The sequence below is a fragment of the Nannobrachium achirus genome (genome assembly GCF_963921795.1).
Source record: "Nannobrachium achirus genome assembly, chromosome: 2".
In the NCBI taxonomy this organism is placed as follows: Eukaryota; Metazoa; Chordata; class Actinopteri; order Myctophiformes; family Myctophidae; genus Nannobrachium; species Nannobrachium achirus.
The window spans coordinates 31,625,687-31,644,053 of NC_137811.1; the positions used below are offsets into that span (position 1 = coordinate 31,625,687).

General features: G+C 39.1%; 1 protein-coding gene across 1 annotated transcript; it reads left to right on the top strand.

Moving 5' to 3' along the window:
- The first annotated feature begins 7,638 nt into the window (after nt 1-7,638).
- On the top strand, nt 7,639-17,646 carry cyp4t8 (cytochrome P450, family 4, subfamily T, polypeptide 8). The gene is made up of 12 exons (XM_080747354.1): nt 7,639-7,953; nt 8,625-8,769; nt 9,018-9,062; nt 9,372-9,499; nt 9,911-10,035; nt 11,243-11,397; nt 11,952-12,058; nt 12,277-12,467; nt 13,549-13,682; nt 14,567-14,631; nt 15,439-15,521; nt 16,571-17,646. Exons 1-12 carry the CDS (start codon nt 7,753-7,755, stop codon nt 16,734-16,736), a joined length of 1,545 nt encoding a protein of 514 aa, XP_080603480.1. The 5' UTR covers nt 7,639-7,752; the 3' UTR covers nt 16,737-17,646.
- Nucleotides 17,647-18,367: the final 721 nt, after the last annotated feature.

Below are 18,367 nucleotides of genomic sequence, written 5' to 3' on the forward strand. Positions count from 1 at the left end.
CCTACAAGAGGCACTGGGCTCAATCAAGAGCCGCTGGTCGGCCTCACCTATAGGCCTGCCTACTGCTGAACTGGCCACTCTGATCCTAGAATTAAATGCATGCCTGAATGGGTGGAAAACTACACACTTTATACAAAATAAAATACAAATATTAGGCTATGATGATGATGATGATGATGATGATGATGATGATGATGATGATTTCTTTTGAATCATTTGCTGGCAAAGTGAACCTGTGTTGTGTCAACTTTTTGAGTGATGGCGGTTACACTGCAGGCCTACAAGCCGTTTGTACTTATATTAGACATGCATGGCTTAATCTTTGAGACAAGCATGCTACTGGCAGGATCAACCAGCCACAGCCAGGTAGGCCTCCGTTCCGCCCCGGATGTGTCATGGACATTGTAGGCCTAATGTCCAATGTAATGTCCAATTAGACACTGACTGGTCATGCTTTGCTTTGACATCACAATAAATAATTCGTTGTTAACCTTTTTCTGATCTCTGATTGGACAATATAATGACTAATTAGACAAGAGTGACATCACAATATGTAGGCTAATTATAGCCTAATAGTAAGACAGTGCAACCACACTTGAAATTTCCCAGAATTGAATCTTTGTAGTTAGTGTGGTTGCCATGGGCACCACACTATTAGTAGGCCTACTCGCCCAACTTTATTCTTTACAGACAGAAGAAGTAATTTTTAGCCAATGAGGAAACAGCGTTCTCGGTTAGAGTAACCCCTTGACCAACTTTATAGAGTAGGCCTAACCCCAAACCCAACGTTCTTTATAAAGTAACCCCAAAATCCCAAGCTGACATCACATGACATCACGTATAGCCTAATATAGGCAACCACACTTGCAATTTCCCAGAATTGCACCTTTCTAGTTGTTGCAACCTGATGTTGTATGGAAGTTCAGATTGCACCAAACTGTACTGAATAACTGCTAACTTGCATAATGTCTTCATAGGAGGACTAAAATCTAAGAAATACAGGTCATCCAGTGTTTCAGTTTTACATCCTCCAAAGATCACAATATGATCTCCAGTCATGAACAAGGGCCTTTCCCCTTGGGCTCAACCTTTGTCCAGGAGAAGGTTTCTGGAACGAACTCCCACAGATCATTGAAGTCCTGATTACCGCACCCACCAAATATGTACAGCTTTCCATTGTAGGCAAAGGCTGAATGTGCCACGTGTCCTTGGATGACCCTGTCGATGCTGTTGACGCTGGCGCTGTGTGTTCAGCCATCAGTTGGTCTCAGTCAAACAACCTGATGTACAGTAGACGTCTCATTGACCCCATAGTCCCCGAATCTGTGTCCCGATGATGGTGGCAGAGTGAAAGTCAGAAGCAGATAACTCAAATGTATATTTGACATAGTTCAATATTGAAAATGGGTTGTTCTTCTCCCCTTTAAAGTCACAAAGTGTGAGCCATGATTACTACTATGAAGCTATATAGTTTCAGAAATACAAAGTCTAGAAGATTTTGGAAGATTTATTGCAAAATCTTTACAATACATACACACACACACACACACACACGCATGCAGCACGCGCACACACACACACACACACACACACACACACACACACACACACACACACACACACACACACACACACACACACACACACACACACACACACACACACACACACACACACACACACATACATACATTCATAATTATACATTTCTCTAAATATCGATCTGACTATACACACAGCTAGTGTCATTCACAATAATGTTTTTTGGCTTGTCAAGTGTCCTGATGACAATAGATGCATAGTATACAGGGGGATCTTCCATCTGTAAAGGCATAAGATAGCAATGGCTTTATTTGAAATGGTTCAAGTGTCATTTATTTAGAAAAATACAATGAAGACTAAATAATAGCCTATTGTATGAGATGATGTTATAATCACCATGGCTATTGTTTTTCATCATCATGATCAAACACTTACACTGCCATCCTGGCCACAGCAAGACAGGTGATACTCAGAAGCTTTGGAGAAAGATTTGAAAAAAGATTTTAGTGAGATTGAAGTCTTCCCATTTGGAAATTACCCATTTCTGATCTTTGAAGTATTATGTGATATGCTCAAGTCAATGGATCTACACTACAGTTATTAACAAATAGCCTAATTACTGGGTTGTTTCAATGACCAATAGCTGGATCTTACCTGTGCATTTTCTTTTCCGTAGTAGATAATATATAAAGATTGCCAATAACACCATTGTGGCCAAGGCTGCTGATATTCTCCATATGACTGATTTCAGGTATTGATCTTGCAGTGTCATTCTATCTATAAACCAAAAATGACCAAGCATTGTTAATTGTTCTTCATTGTTCTATTGAATTATTCCAAAATTTGAAAATTATTATAATTTTGGGACATGGCATACCAACCGTTTTTGTTGTTTGTGGTAAAGGGTGGGTCAGTGCTTTTAACCATACTGGTTGCATTGCATTTCGATGCCCCAAATGCTTCTACTATAGCAGATATGTTCCATGTAGCTGCTATGTCACATATCACAGAACATGAGGGATTCACATTGTGATGTGAAACTGTAATAGAGCATAGTTAGACATAATATAAGACAATAAAATATTGTTGGTAAATGCTGCTTTCATTTGTACTGATATATGTATTCCCCATATACATACCAGTTACAACACACAAGTTGACAGAGAGCAGCTTCTGTTTGTGCCCATCACATCTGCGTACCCAACAGGTATATCGTCCCGCATTTGAACCATTGACATTGAACAACTGTATGGAGTTGTTTTTTGGATTTAGGGCCCAATCTGAGAAGTTTGCTTCTGCTGTGTTGTTGATTGGCTTAAATGTCCATGTTGATTCAGCAAATTCACCTGGACATGCATGCGTAAACGTGCTGCCAGCAACAATGTAGAATGTCTTTGTAACTTCTGTAATCTTTTCTGTAAATGGGACAGGATTGAGAGGTGGAGAGAAGGCCTGCAGAATATGTTTGAAACTACAAATGAATTGAGAGAGATTGACAGTGATACTGACAGACAGTGATAGGAAGAACGAGAGAGAGACAATGATAGAATACTTAGGCTTAAACCTAGGAAGATGGAGAAGGAGACAGAGACAAAATAAAACATAATGGATATGAACTCAGACTCACCTTTCTCCAGACTAAAATATGTCTTGTTTGCATATTTGCAATTATTGTTGTGACAGACTTCACATGTGTATATGCCTTGATCCTCCTCTGTCATAGAATCGATGGCCAATGAACCATTTTTCATAGCCCTCATTCTTGTCATTCTGTGTTGTGGGAGAGTGCCATACAACTGCACTCCTTTAGTGTCCTTGCCTAATATCAAAATTGGTTCATCATCTCCATAACTGCTGTATAGCCACTTGAAAGAGTCCAGATGAGAACGTGGACACGGTATCACAACCCCGCACCCCTTTGTGAAGCGAAGATGATGTGCAGCTTCTGAGATACTCAATTTCTCCATTCCAGAAAAGACAGTACGACCTAGGGGTTTAAACATTATTAAGCGAATTCCATTTTAAAACAAGCTATCCAAAAACAATCCACAGATTACATCTACCATTGTTGAAAAGGTTTTATTTTCTTAAATCATAGTTTTGTTTTTTTCAAATTTGTAAAGGATAGGAGACAATTAATTCCTCAGTAGACAAAATAAAATGTTAATTTTTTTATGTTTAGAAGCATTGAATGAAGAACTTAAGGTAGAGCTTAATTATTTACTGAAATGTTAAGCAATATTCATAAAATATTTGTTGTCATTCAGTCAGTGATACTCACCATTTCTTGAGGCGGATGAGAGTGCATTCCAAATAATCAATAGGAAAACAAAGGCTGTTTTCATTGTGGCTTAAAAAATTGAAAATCTGTCAAAAATAAAGACAATATTAATTTATGGGCAATATTACTATATTAACCTGGCCAAAGCAGGGAGTTTGTTTTCTGAAGCTTCTGTAGGCCTAATTACCAAGTTCATAATGACACATGGGAAGTCAGCTAATTCATATGTAAAAGAAAAAAGAAAAAAACACACCCACTCATAGCCAACATCTTGACTCTGGGTATACGCTTTGGTTTCACAGTTGCTTATGTATGTGTGTGTGCGTGCATGTGCATAAGTGTGATTTTTTTTTTTTTTTATCAAATATATGTCAGTACATCATGTTTCCTGACCGTGGAACCTCGACAAGCAGTTGAGTAGGCTAACAGTTAGGGTGTTGGTGATGTTGGTGCTATATAACACCCAAGTTTGCATTTACTCCATCAGACTCATTACTCATTCCACAGATGTCATTATAATGCATCACCAGAAAGAATGATGTAAATGCACTTTATTGTTGTTTTCCTTTAGACCACACAGGAAACTTGAGATGTAAGTCGAGATGTGCACTAAAATATGTGCCCTGACATGGAGAATGATTCACTGTTCAGTTTTACACCTGAAGAAGGCCAATGTAGGCCGAAACGTTGTGTTTTATTCCGCTGACTGTTTATAATAAATATTTGGGGAGCTTCGAGACGGTATAGATAGATAGATAGCAAGCGGTCCTTCACTTCTTTTTTTCCCTGACATGGAGAACCCACGCAGGCCATTAATGCTTAGTAAGAACAATGCATACAATTTACAATTAGGCATTTAGCACTCTTAATCCAGAGCAATTTACAATAAGTAAGGTAATACATCAAAACAATAAGCATCAACATCAAATACGGTACATAGGAATATCAATCTAGGAAAAATAATGTAGGTAGACCGAGCACCTAATCAATAAAAAAGCTTAATATAAAAACCTAAAAAAAAAAAAAAAAAATGCTATCTAGCTTTCATTTAAGGTCATTGGGGGAAGGCGAGTGCCACGGTAAGTGCTGGGCCTAGGTGTAGTCTGAATAGGTGAGTCTTCAGGCCATGGTGGAAGACTCGCATACAATATATTTCTATCTTTTAGATGTCTTACGTTGAGCATAAAGTGCTCTCATTGGCTAAATGTGTAACTTCTTAATTTCAATAGACCTTCTCAGTGGAATACTGTCGCGTTACTAGGGAACAGTTTGTGTCCAAGTTTATTTCAGCTACAGACATTCACACAAACACTGCAACAGGAAATAAACTTGGACCCATTTAGAATACTAATGTTGTCAAGTGTGAAAAGGTCTTGTACAGAATGTTCTTCCACTTTCAAAAGAAAATGCCTAATTTCTGTGAACTTGTAGATTACGTAAAACACTGGAAACAATAACAAGACACCACATTATGATGTTTTTGTTCATTTATCCTAAATGTCAAAAGATTTTATTATATTTAATTGAATGTCTCAATGTCTGAAATTAAAGTGTGGGACAATAAACAAGTGGAGATTACAAAAAAATGTGTGGAACTACTGTAACTGTATAACAACCAAAACACTTCTATGGAAACCAAATATTCCACAAATATTGTTGTAGGTTGATTTGCTTTCACCCATCTTCCTAGCGCATCCCAAACCAGCTCCATGGGTGTCAGGTATGAGACTGGTCTGGACATTTAATGATTTGAAGTCTATTGTCTCATTCCTTTCCTTCTAAGGTCTTTCTGCCATAGTTTGGAGGCATGTTTTGGGTCATTATCTTGATGTAGAATGAACCTCTGAGGGTATTGCTAGGCACTCCAAATAGCCCATTTGATTCAGGGTCCCAGTCACTGTGGATCTCTGGACTCTGGATCCATGCTTGACATAAGTGTCACACAACCAATGAAGAGGCTGATTCTCAGAACTCGTTGTGGCTTTGGGTCTGTTAAACCTCTTCCTGTCAGAGTTTCCTACATCTATATGCCTTTCGATGATGTAGGAAACCGTATTGACTTAGATTTCTTTACAATGACTTTTAAGATATTCTAGGCATTCATTTTTAATAATTTCTTATTGTATTAAAATGTTTCCATTTTCCCAAAGAATTATTAAAAAGAAATGAAAAAAGTTATCGAAAAAACTAGGACAGCTCACTTATTAGGAGGGTAGTATGAGTCACCAGAAGAAATATGGTGAATCTATCATGGTTACAATGAAGTTTGAAGTTGGTTGTGTATCGGGAGAGGCCCTGGACGGGGAGGGCCTGATAACATTTACATCAAATGTCTAAATATTGAATCAAGCAAATTAAAATCTGTTCAGGGTGTTCCCAAAAGCCTGATTAGACGATAAAATGACCAGGATCCCCTCTGCCAGAAGATATTGTCGTCCTGTCCTGAAGAGACTTGTCGTAGACAAAGACTGCAGCATGACTGGAAACCACTGAAATGGACCACAGATGAAGACAAGAGAACCAAATCAACATCAGATGAGCAACTCCTCCTAATTCAACAACAGTGACATTGTATAAAAACAACTCATCATAAAATGCACCCCCAACCTTTGCTCAGGCACTGGGGTCAAATATAATATATAATACAGTTCCTACTTAGTCTACCTCAAATTACTGGCTAATAGGAATGTGACAAAAACAAAAAAGATATTGATCAATTCAAGTCTCCAAGGGGTGAGTAGCCTATATCATTAGAAAAAAGTCATTTGGGGTGAACTATCCCTTTAATACAATGTAGTAGCACTCACCTGGTCTTAGAAAGAGAGTGCATTTCCCAGCAGGCAAAATTGAAAACTGCACTCCATATTTGTATTTTTTTGAAGCAAACCCACCTAAAAATAACAAAATACTTTTTGTTTTAACAAAACAAAATTCACTACCTTTAATTTATTTTGTATGATTAATTCATGGGTGTTATAGGTTATGTCTATGTGTATAATAGGAAATAATATTTGCCATTACGTTTGTCAGATAGCATAGCCCAAGATAAAGATTTAGTCTAGTAATTCTAGGAAAAAAATCCACTCAGGTTGGAAAAAATTGTGTTATTTAGTTTCTCAACTGATTCTGACAGGAAATTAGGTCTACTAGCCAGGATAAAAAATCTACCATAATCTGCTCACTGCAAATACCCACAGTGGCCAAATCAAGTTGGGCTCCCATCGACTTTCTATACTGGAGGAAAATACCCAGAAAAAAATCTGCTTTAAGTAGGATGTGAGGGGTCTAACTAGGGGTTTGTCATGATGCTGAATCCATTGCAAGCATTTGTTTTGCACAAAAAACATTCCCTGGGCTAAAAATGGCCCCAGAAAATGATGGTTTAGTGATGAAAAGTGATGAGTCGTCACTTTTCATCAGTTTTTTGGGCGTTTTCTGGGGCCAATGAATGTTTTTTGTGCAAAACAAATGCTTGCAATGGATTCAGCATCATGACAAACCCCTAGTTAGACCCCTCACATCCTACTTAAAGCAGATTCTTTTTCTGGGTATTTTCATCCTGTATAGAAAGTCGATGGGAGCCCAACTTGATTTGGCCACTGTGGGTATTTGCAGTGAGCAGATTATGGTAGATTTTCTATCCTGGCTAGTAGACCTAATTTCCTGTCAGAATCAGTTGAAAAACTAAATAACCCAATTTTTTCCAACCTCAGCTTTATTTTTACTGGACTAATTCTTGACTGGAGTCCATGGTCACACAGGCTCCACCCACAGTATCCAGCAGCATGACGTGATTCTCGCCTACTGGTGTCACTGGTGCATTGTCCTGCAGCCTGTTGCTTTCAAGGCGACCTTTTACTTTGCAAACAACTTTCACACTAGCAGACTGTGAGCCAGGTTTTGTGCGTGCACTTTTCATCAAAGCAGAAATGGGACTGATTGAGAATGTCAACAGAGCGGCATGGTTTCAGTTGGAATTGCCTCGTTTGCATCATCTGTTTGCACTAGTTTCTCTGGCTGTCATCGCTTTCAAACTCACGCAACTGATCATCAAGAAAAGACAGTGGGTTCGCCATTTGGAACCTTTCCCCGGACCGCCTGGACACTGGCTGCTCGGGCACGTGAAGGAGGTAAATATAATATAACTCACTCACAGAACAGCGGAAACACATGGATGGTTGCTAGAGGCGAGGTTGTTTCTGGTCCAATAAGGGATGTTGACTTCAATGACTTTCACTGACACAGAGTGTGCGGTGCAGGAAAGATGCGTCACGGAGTTTATCATAGCCAATGCCCCTCAAATGGAAATATTGTATCACTCTGAGAGAGCGAGAGAGTCTGTAGAACTTCATGAATACACAGATGTCGAATTTGCAGCTGTGAATGTCAAAGATGCAATCCTGATGAATAGCTTTATTTTTAACCAATCTTTATTGTAGTGTAGCCTATGTTATTACTAAATAATGCACATCTGCAGTGGGGTGGTACGTGGTTTGGTTTCCCTACTCTTCCATTGAGAACTTGGCATCACATCATGCTGTTTGGTTGGCTAGGGTTCACCGGTCACCTACTGGTGGACAAGTGGTACTGCCTGCCTGGAGCTCAGCTCAATATCTCTCCTGGCAGAGGATGGGTAGGCTGTGCTGTGGCATATATATATTAAATCACAAAGAGAGGGTAACATTCTAAAATAATTGATTCTTTATCAACATTACCCTAACAAGTGACAATAATATCAGTGCTAATATTAGAGCAGGCTCATTTAAATTGGGTACATTACATTTCCTTGCTTCTCTTGCAGTTTAAACAAGATGGGACAGACATGGAGAAGCTGGAGGTGTGGGGGAAAGAGTATCCCTTTGCCTTCCCCATGTGGTTTGGTCCCTTTGTTGCCTTCCTCAATATCCATCATCCAGATTATGTGAAAACCATACTAGCAACAACAGGTGCGTGCGTGCGTCTGTCTGTCTGTCTGTCTGTCTGTCTGTGTGTGTGTGTGTGTGTGTGTGTGTGTGTGTGTGTGTGTGTGTGTGTGTGTGTGTGTGTGTGTGAGAGAGAGAGAGAGATACATTGTTTTAATGTTCTTCGTTATTACACACCCTATGATATTTGATCAAACCAGTGTCCAATGCAATACATTAATCACATTTTTTATAGCTGAAAAGAATGTTGTTTTTATTTATTTTCTCAATAGAGCCCAAAGATGATATTGCATATAAGTTTCTTCTCCCATGGATCGGTAAGAAAATCTCACCTTCTCCACATATTTCCACAACTATCAGAGCTTGACTGGGAATCTGAATGATAGTCACACACTGTAATGATGTGCCTTTTATGCAATGTTTTGCCTTGGACTTGACGACGTGTGTTATTTTATGAGTGCACTGTAAAATCCAAAGTAACTGCTTTCAACCTGGACACCAGGAACAAAAAAAAAAAAAAAGAAATTGTACCACTACAACGAAGTATAAGATAGGGCATAAGTGGTTAACATTGAGGGTTTGACTGTATGTGAGCTGGACACTTCTTCATGTTTCTTGCTGTCCAGGAGAGGGTTTACTGGTGTCCCAAGGTCAGAAGTGGTTTCGCCACAGAAGGCTGCTGACTCCAGGCTTCCATTATGATGTTCTGAAGCCATATGTAAAGCTGATGTCAGATTCTACCATAACAATGCTGGTATGGTTACAGTCAAAGCTCCAGATCAAAGATGAAATCAATCATGTAATCTATAAATGGAAATATAAATAATAGCAACATTCACACATTACATTTTTCTCCTGTTTCTTTTAGATTATTATCTAACAGTAAAAATAAAGAAAAGACATAATAGTATATTGTATGTGCATACATTATGTAACATGCGTGAAAAAATATAATTGTAATTATTGTAATATTTAATAATAACTTATTAACTAGTTCATAAATAATATTTATTTAATTTATTACAGAACAGAATTTCTTACACACTTTGGGTGGAGTTGAGTGGCTGAATAACTACATGTGGGATAAGAGGCATTTGTTTATGTTAATGTATGCCCTTTTGTCCAGCTCCTGTAGAGATGACATCTGTTTCTTTCCCCCTTCCAGGACAAGTGGGAGGGTTACGCCATGACCAACGAGTCGTTTGAGTTGTTTGAACATGTCAGTCTCATGACACTGGACAGCATAATGAAGTGTGCCTTCAGCTGTGAAAGCAACTGTCAAACAGAGAGGTCAGTCAGTCGGTGAAGACACTTCTGTGGTCATGTTCTGACCTTATTGTTGACTTCATGCATCTTTAACCACTTGGGAACTGTAACGCTTAAGCAACGGCCAAGGCTCCAAGAATTAGTACAACAACGAAAACTCTCGGAAAAAAAACATGTCAGTGCAATAATATTTACAGTGCTGGACTGTCCAAAAATAGGCATATGAAAATAGTACTTGCAAGACAAACATAGCCTGGCATGGCCAAACTAATATCACTGCATAGATATCAGGGTTTCCTGCAGGAAAAAGTCTTGACCAGGGGGGATCTCATGGCGAGACATTTTTTGATAATTAATTAATTAATTCAAGTAATTAATTCACTTAATTTGTAATATTCATTCTTAATTTTGCCCTATAAAAAACGCATAAATGTGCCCATGATGACGGAAAACACAACTAAATTAATTCCCTTATTTTAGACTAATTCTTATTTTTGCCCTCAACATAAAAGGAGAGGTTGACTCTTGTCTCTTGGCCAGGGGGGACAGATTTTAGGCCAGGGGGCCCCCCTGGCCTATAAAGTGCTGCAGGAAACCCTGGATATTACTCTGGAATCTCTGTATGGAACCTGCCCGTGACAGGAACATTCGCCAAAAATACTCACAATTGCGACAAGTGAGCTTGTAGATCGGCTATTTTTAGGCGAAGAGATTTGGTGTTGTAGACGGACGAAAGCGTTCAAAGCACAGTTGTAACACAAGTCCGGTTCTCTAGGACTGGAGAGTTTATGTGGTTAACCGATAACTACATTAAACCTGGTGTCCCTATTTTGGACACATACAAATAAAAATAAAAACTTAACACAGTTAAATTATACATTTAAAAGAAAAACCCACAAAAATAGCTAATCTACAAGCTCCCGTCACATCGAATACCGACACATTGTGTGCTTGTAGGTTGTTTTTCTTTCCGTTATTCGCAGAATGATGCTGTGTCAGGTTTAAGTGCTTAATATCTTCATGTAATGTGGCTGATGTTTTCTGTACTTTTTTTTTTACTCCTGCAAGGATGTATTTTGTTTCCTACACGGAAAACATTTCTCAATTTGTCTCCAACTTGAACACTGTGATATTTTCCACACTTAACTTTTGATATACAGTTTTGATGCTTATAAGATGGTTTATTGCACGATGGAGAAAAAATTGACTTGTGTTTCTAACATGGTTACAGTGGAACAAATGCATACATCAAGGCGGTGTATGAGCTCAGCCACCTGGTGAATCTGCGTTTCCGGACCTTTCCATACCACATCGACATTATTTTCCACCTCAGCCCACATGGCTTCAGATATAGGAAAGCTTGCAAGGTGGCTCATAGTCATACAGGTAGGCTGATCTCCATCCGATGAGGACTTGTTTTCCATAATGATGCACTTCAATTTGGGGGGGTGAGCTGTTCCCTGAATTCCATCTTTCTACATTTCTGTAATAAATGGGATGTTGTTTTTAATTTTAGTTTGTTTCAAATTAATGCAAAAGGAAGTAATTCTTTTTACAGTGTGGATATTTTCAGTGCACTGATGCAAAGAATCAGCTTTACTTCTTTACTACCAATCACCTTTTTTGCCACATCACACAATTACAGGTGTAAAAGAGTGGGATTATTGTTTTGTTGTGCAGGCTCTCAACATTGCAGTTACAGGAATAGTTAGAATACAGTAGATACAAAATAGATACAAAGAATAGTGAAGAGATACAGTAATAGAGAAGTAAGAAACACAGAACAAGTCTAAACAGGAAGGCACAATCAGCAAAATGTAAAAGCAACCGTTTACTTGTGTATTTCACCACATGTGTGACTTCACCCAATCATGTCCAACTAATGCACACCTGAGATAAGCACATTTCTAATAACACTCTCATGATTCATTGCGTTGCAGAGGAAGTCATACGAAAGAGGAAAGAAGCTCTTCAGGATGAAAAGAACCAGGGCAGAACCCAAACCAAGAAACACAAGGACTTTCTGGATATCCTTCTGTGTGCCAGAGTATGTCACATCCTCAGTCCCTTTGATTTTACAACACATTAAACTCTATTATACAGTACACATTCATTCATGAACCGAGTTAAACTATCAGCCAGGATTTGTATGTGTATCAGCAAAGAACCACAAGCCATATGACATTTTATACAAATATATAACTTCCTATAACCGCCTAACGTCAGGCACTATTTCAACCTACGTTCTTCCCATCTTTTTCACAGGATGAGGCACAGCAGGGTCTGTCGGATGAGGACCTCCGGGCAGAGGTTGACACCTTCATGTTCGAGGGCCACGACACCACAGCCAGTGGCATCTCTTTCACCCTCTACTGCCTGGCCTGCAACCCGGAGCACCAGCAGATCTGCAGGGACGAGATCACACATGCCCTGGATGGCAAGGACACAGTAGAGTGGTATGGTCACTGTGTTAAGACTGTCACCAGATTGTGGAAGTCAATGATCATCTGATTATCGGATATTTTTGCAGATAACCTCATTTGCACCCAGTCTCGCTTAGCCAGATGTTCAGTTATCTCCACCGGCGCCTACTGATATGTCAGGGGAAATCAGTAGTGTCTAGAACAGCGGCGAGAATGGCGAGAATGGATGATGTACCGAGCTAGTTTTTTCATTGGTTCGGCAATTTAGTTGTAACTTGAATTTCCAAATTGTGTTCGCAACCAGTTTTAGCCCATGCATTGAATTTTACATATCACCAGATTGTTTATTACGGATCCCCATTACGGATACCCATTCACAATCAAACAATCAACTTAACACTCAAATGGAATTCCACAATTACATAGCTAAAGCAAAACAAAACAACACAAATTATTGAAGGTTTATGTCTTTTCATAACTCCACTAAGATTCTATAAATGATTACTTAAGCACATTACTCTCAGGTGGTCAAATGAAGAAATCACATGCGTCCACGCACAGATACTCAAAGACCTCATACAATACAACATAGTAAAAGAAACATAAAAGCAATACCTCATACAAATACAGCACAATTAAAAGAACATAAAGCAATACAATTTAACAGAAGTTAAAATACATGCAATGACCAGAGTAGGCCATAAGTGAATTGCTCTAGATTGAGCTGAAGGCAATAAAGTGAACACCCAAAGTCTGTATGGTGGCATAGCCATGTCTAGTATTGGTGAGTTGTCGCTGTAACAACAAATGTCCAGGTTTACCAGTATGACAGCTGTTAAGCAGTGATGTTACGAGGCTACATGCCAACCTTTGGTTGGTAATTTAAGTACATTTTGATACTTGAGTACTTTTACTTGAGTAAAGAATGTGAGTACTTTTTCCACCACTGCTCCAGCTATTGATACCAGATGCATCACTGGGCAACTTCAGAGATCTATGTTTCTCTGGCTTTACGAGACTAGGTGCACCAGGCATAGATTGTTATTTTCACTTTCTTGTGGATAGCAAAAGTGGTCTCTGGCACTTTTATAATAGGTATCTGCCTTGTTCTCAGGGAGGATCTCAGTAAAATCCCGTACACCACCATGTGCATAAAAGAATCCCTCCGTCTTTACCCTCCTGTACCGGGAATGGCACGAAAGCTAACCAAGCCTATGACCTTCTTTGATGGAAGGAGTGTGCCGGAAGGTAAGTGGAGTGTTTGCGGCAAATTACAAACTAATGAACACGCAGAATGTAATGAGTCAGTCCAGATTGCTGTTTGCTGGAGCCAATTAAAAGTATGGTCTTTGTCATACTGCTTGCTAACCTCTGTTACTTATCTCTTAGCTCACCTATTGTATAAGTTCTTAAGATTAAATATTAACTTGTATTTGTTTTCTCTGTTGGCGGTGCCACATTATGGTTCAATGACCTAGTTTTCATTGTATTGCACCATGTCAGTTTTGTACTACATACAAGCAAACTACTAGCAATTCCATTGCAATATTGCATAATTTAAATATTGCAATAATTACATTAAAATATCAGTATATATCAGTGTGTACTGTAATGACAAGTTAGCCAACATACCATGCAGCAGGGAGGTTCATATTTTACAGTTCATTGTTTGCTCGCCAAACATAATATCCTTTATTCCAGGGGTCTTCAACAGGCCAAGGACCCCTTAGTTGAGCGAGAGATGAAGCAGGGACCCCCACAACCTTATCATAGATTCCTTATAGTTTCATTGTTTGACAGCACAATCATCAATGTATTTGGGATTTATGTCAATTTGTGTTTTCATATATTTATGAACCGTCAATACTTAATAAACTTAACCTTTCACTCTGTACTTAGTCTGCTCTTTTTCCCCTCTACACCAAAGCTATTTGTCGAAAATTACCGATCTACAAGCTCACAACGCCTCGCAAGCGCAAGGCGTTGTGAGCTTGTAGATCTGCTATTTTTGGCTAAAGTTCTCAGAATATGGACGCTCAAGTGGTTATAAATAGAAAAGGAGAAAAACATGCATCTATCACACAAAGATTTGGAGGACCCCCTGTAGTAACTTTTTTTCCTTTCTTTTATAGGTTGTCTCGTCGGCACCAGTGTCTATGGAATATGTAGGAATCCAACTGTCTGGGAAAACCCTCATGTAAGCGCACCCTCTCCTTTGTTTTCTTTTATGACCAGTTCACCAAAATGTCATCTTATTTTACACTGTTTTAAGACAAACAGCAAGCCGTTCTAACTCTTGTACACTCTTTGGGGTTACATTCATACATTTAACTCATTTAGTGCCACCCTAGTCACCACTAGAGGGCGCCCAGTGGCCATAGAAAATCCCATAGAGATATGCTGGTATATGCAGAAGCCCTGCAGCCATGACTTGCCTGAACACTTTCCTTTGTGCATGTACAGGAAGAGGATGAAGTTAGCTTGAAGTTAGCTATTGGCTACCAAGCATTTTAGAAGCCTTATTTTCGTCAACTTAGCCATGATTAAACCTTGCACACCTCATGCATGGGAAAAAAACAGAGAAGAATGAGCTCTAAAAAATCCAATGCAATCCTGGATTGCATTGGAGTGGATTTGTGCAGTTTGTTCACAGCTTTCAAACAAAAAAATCCGATTGGAAATCCGTTCAGGCATTCTTGAGATAATCGCCATTATGTTTTACATGTTATGTAAACAAACATGGCTGCCCTGTATGTTAGATGGGGTTGTATGGGGGTGGAACATGCAAAATCGCGATTGAAATCATGTTCACTAGATTTGATGGGGTCCAAAAAAAAAATTCAAAAAAAAATGTTTCAAAATTATTTTTTTTTAATATCCCGAACTAGTTCGGGATAGGCACTCTGGGATGCGATAATATATCCCGAACTAATTCGGGATAGGCACTCAATGAGTTAATTGTGTACACTGTTGACCACTTTTCCCTTATCTTGCATTCTCAAAGGTGTTTGACCCACTCCGTTTCCTGCCCGAGAACACCTCCAAAAGGTCACCGCATGCCTTTGTGCCCTTCTCTGCTGGCCCGAGGTTTGTCTCCACAACACCCTGTAACTCATATACTATATTAGAGTAACTTGTGGTTTGGCTGGACAGACAGGTTCTCATATTACTAACTTCAGCATTGACTGGCTATTCATTTACCTTGATGGAGTCCATGTGCCAAGATGCTGTCCCTTCTTCAATGACGCTAAACAACAAAGAAGTTGTTTGGTTTCCATTACAGGTTATCATAAACAATGCAAGTTATGAAGTATGTGAAAACAGTGATCCAAAAATAAAAATAAATAAAACAATTTTTTCACTAGAGAGTAAATTAAGGTATACCTTTAAAAATATAAAGATTACAGTCAGGAAATACCTCCTAATCATGTCAGTAGCATTAACTATTTTCAACCCTGGCATCTATATTTGGGTCATTGTAGGTTAAACATTTCAAATATTTTCACAATTTCTCTAATTTATTATAAATGTTTTTCAAAAAGAATTAGGCAAAGAAAAACTGCTTTAAAAAAGTTATGGGAACTTAAAACTGTTGAAGGAAAAAGAAAGGGAAGAAAACTTCCACACAAAATAGGGGACCCCGTTCCCAGTGAGGACAGGTATGAACAATCTGTACCCAGAGGGCAGTAATTATGGTGATTGTGTTACAGGTTAAACAAGGTCTTACAGAATGAAGCCTGTGCTTATCATTCAAATACCGGACTCACACAGTCGCGTGCAGCAAGGGTTTTCCCCATACACTACACACCATCCACCTCCCCCCACCCGGGGCACGTCGTACGGTTGAAAACCATGTGACTTCCATAGGAAATTAATTTAAACAGAAGCGCCCCACCCTGTATCCGACACATCGCACATCTGCGTGAGTCCGGCCCTACAAACTCAGTTGTTTCTGTTCCTATTCCCATTTGCATGCCCACACTTGTCCATAAATACTTTGCTTCTCTCAAGGCTGTGTGCTATTGAGTGAAGCAATAAATACCACCAGTATTATTGCTTTTCATTACTGATAGTAGGAAATATTATTTAGCAGCTCACATTGTTCTCATTCCTTTTATTTGTTCTTCTTTCCATAGGAACTGCATTGGACAGAATTTTGCCATGAATGAGATGAAAGTGGTGGTGGCACAGACCCTGCGGAGGTATGAGCTGATAGAAGACCCCACCCAGAAGCCCAAAATTCTCCCGAGACTTGTGCTTCGCTCTCTCAACGGCATCCACATTAGGATCAAACCTGTGTAACCAGGGGGCAGAGAGCAAGGGACCCTTCTGATTTCATTTCAGAATTCATGACTGTTTCCAGTAAAGTAGTGTAGCAGATATCCTATCATGGACAAATTGACACTCAATTGAGCCAAGCAAGCCGCAAGACAAGCTTGTTCTGAAGTCACAGGAAAGAAAACGGCTTGCCATACAAATCAAGGATGGCACATTTTGCTCTACAATCTACATGCAAGGATTGGCGAATGGTTCGGTATCAACGCTGATTGGAGTGACAGGCGATGCACGCTGTGTCCCAGCGCCATGGAGGATTCAAACCCAGGTCTCCACGCTGATAGACAAGAACTTTACTAGCTGCGCATAAGTTGGTAAAATAAGTAATTCAAGCTCAGATCCATTGAGCGTATTTTCCCATATGCTACTGGCAATTCTTTAATTTTTATTTTATTTTTTTAGTCGGTACATCATCATTGAAAAAAAATCTAATAATGAAAATGTAAAATCAAAAACAGCTTCCGGGGGCCCCATGGAGCCGGGGCCCTCGCAGTAGCACCTTTATGGGAAATTCAACTAACCAGTCATATAGGGATGCTCGGGTGGCAGAGATAACCATATCTGACATAGACATAAAATACATATATTATTTTAGCTGATGATTGTTTATATTTAGTTTGAAGTCACTCTTAAAATTGTGCTTGGCCATCCGAGAAATGTGTTAGGTTTAAATATTTGCCATGTGCTTATGTGGATTATGATCAAGTCTATTTTATTATTGTAATAACACATAGTGCCAAGGTTCTTTTAGAGAAATACAATAATTGAAATGGAATTTAACACTATATTCTGTCTTGACTTACACTGTATGTTTTTGATGGGTTATACTTGCACATTATTAATATAATTTTGACTTGATTAAAAGCTTTTTGTTAGACTTATTCTTCAGTGAATCTATGATTTATCCTGCCAACCGTGTTTCAGGAGGAGCAACTTGTTGCTTGTTTAAACAGTGAAGCTGTTCGTTTATGTCGTCATTGTCGGGTGGAGACCTTGTATGTCCAAAAACGTTTGTTTTGTATTTATCATTTAAAAAATGATTTAAACTAGAGAAAACAGCCGATCTACAAGCACACAACGCCGTGTGCTTGTAGATCTGCTGTTTTCATTACTTTTGTGCAACAGCCTCGTATGAGGAAGCAGGGCTTTACTTTGCGAAAAAACATACAAAATTTGAAATTGGAGATACGAGGTTTCTGCCCGACAGTGACGATGTGTTATCATCACTCATCTCCATGGAACTCAAACACCAGCTGCCAACAATGTCAGACCACCAACAGGTTTTCCTGGTAGAGTCATGGTGGTGGTGATTTACCGATTGGTTTGTCATTGCTTTGCCTTTACCCCAGAGAAGCACCAACACTTAAAAACAGACTTCCAAAGTCCTCACAAGACACCTGTCAATGTTTACCACTGATCTCCATTAGCAGCATTGTATTCTTCACCAGTGTTGCAACACTACTTGAAAACCTTTAGAAGGTCAAAGGTGTCAGTGGAATAAACTGAGTGAAAATATAACTATAAAACAAGGACTTAGAAATATAGGCTTTCTGTCAGGGTCTGTCCCACACAGTGAATCAATACATCTGAAAGTCTCA

Bases quoted from the DNA above. Each gene is read 5' to 3' on its own strand.
- cyp4t8 (XM_080747354.1), top strand. From the start codon at position 7,753: ATGGGACTGATTGAGAATGTCAACAGAGCGGCATGGTTTCAGTTGGAA. The intron at 9,500-9,910 runs GTATGGTTACAG...TCCCCCTTCCAG, and splicing joins ATTCTACCATAACAATGCTG to GACAAGTGGGAGGGTTACGC. The intron at 12,059-12,276 runs GTATGTCACATC...TCTTTTTCACAG, and splicing joins ATATCCTTCTGTGTGCCAGA to GATGAGGCACAGCAGGGTCT.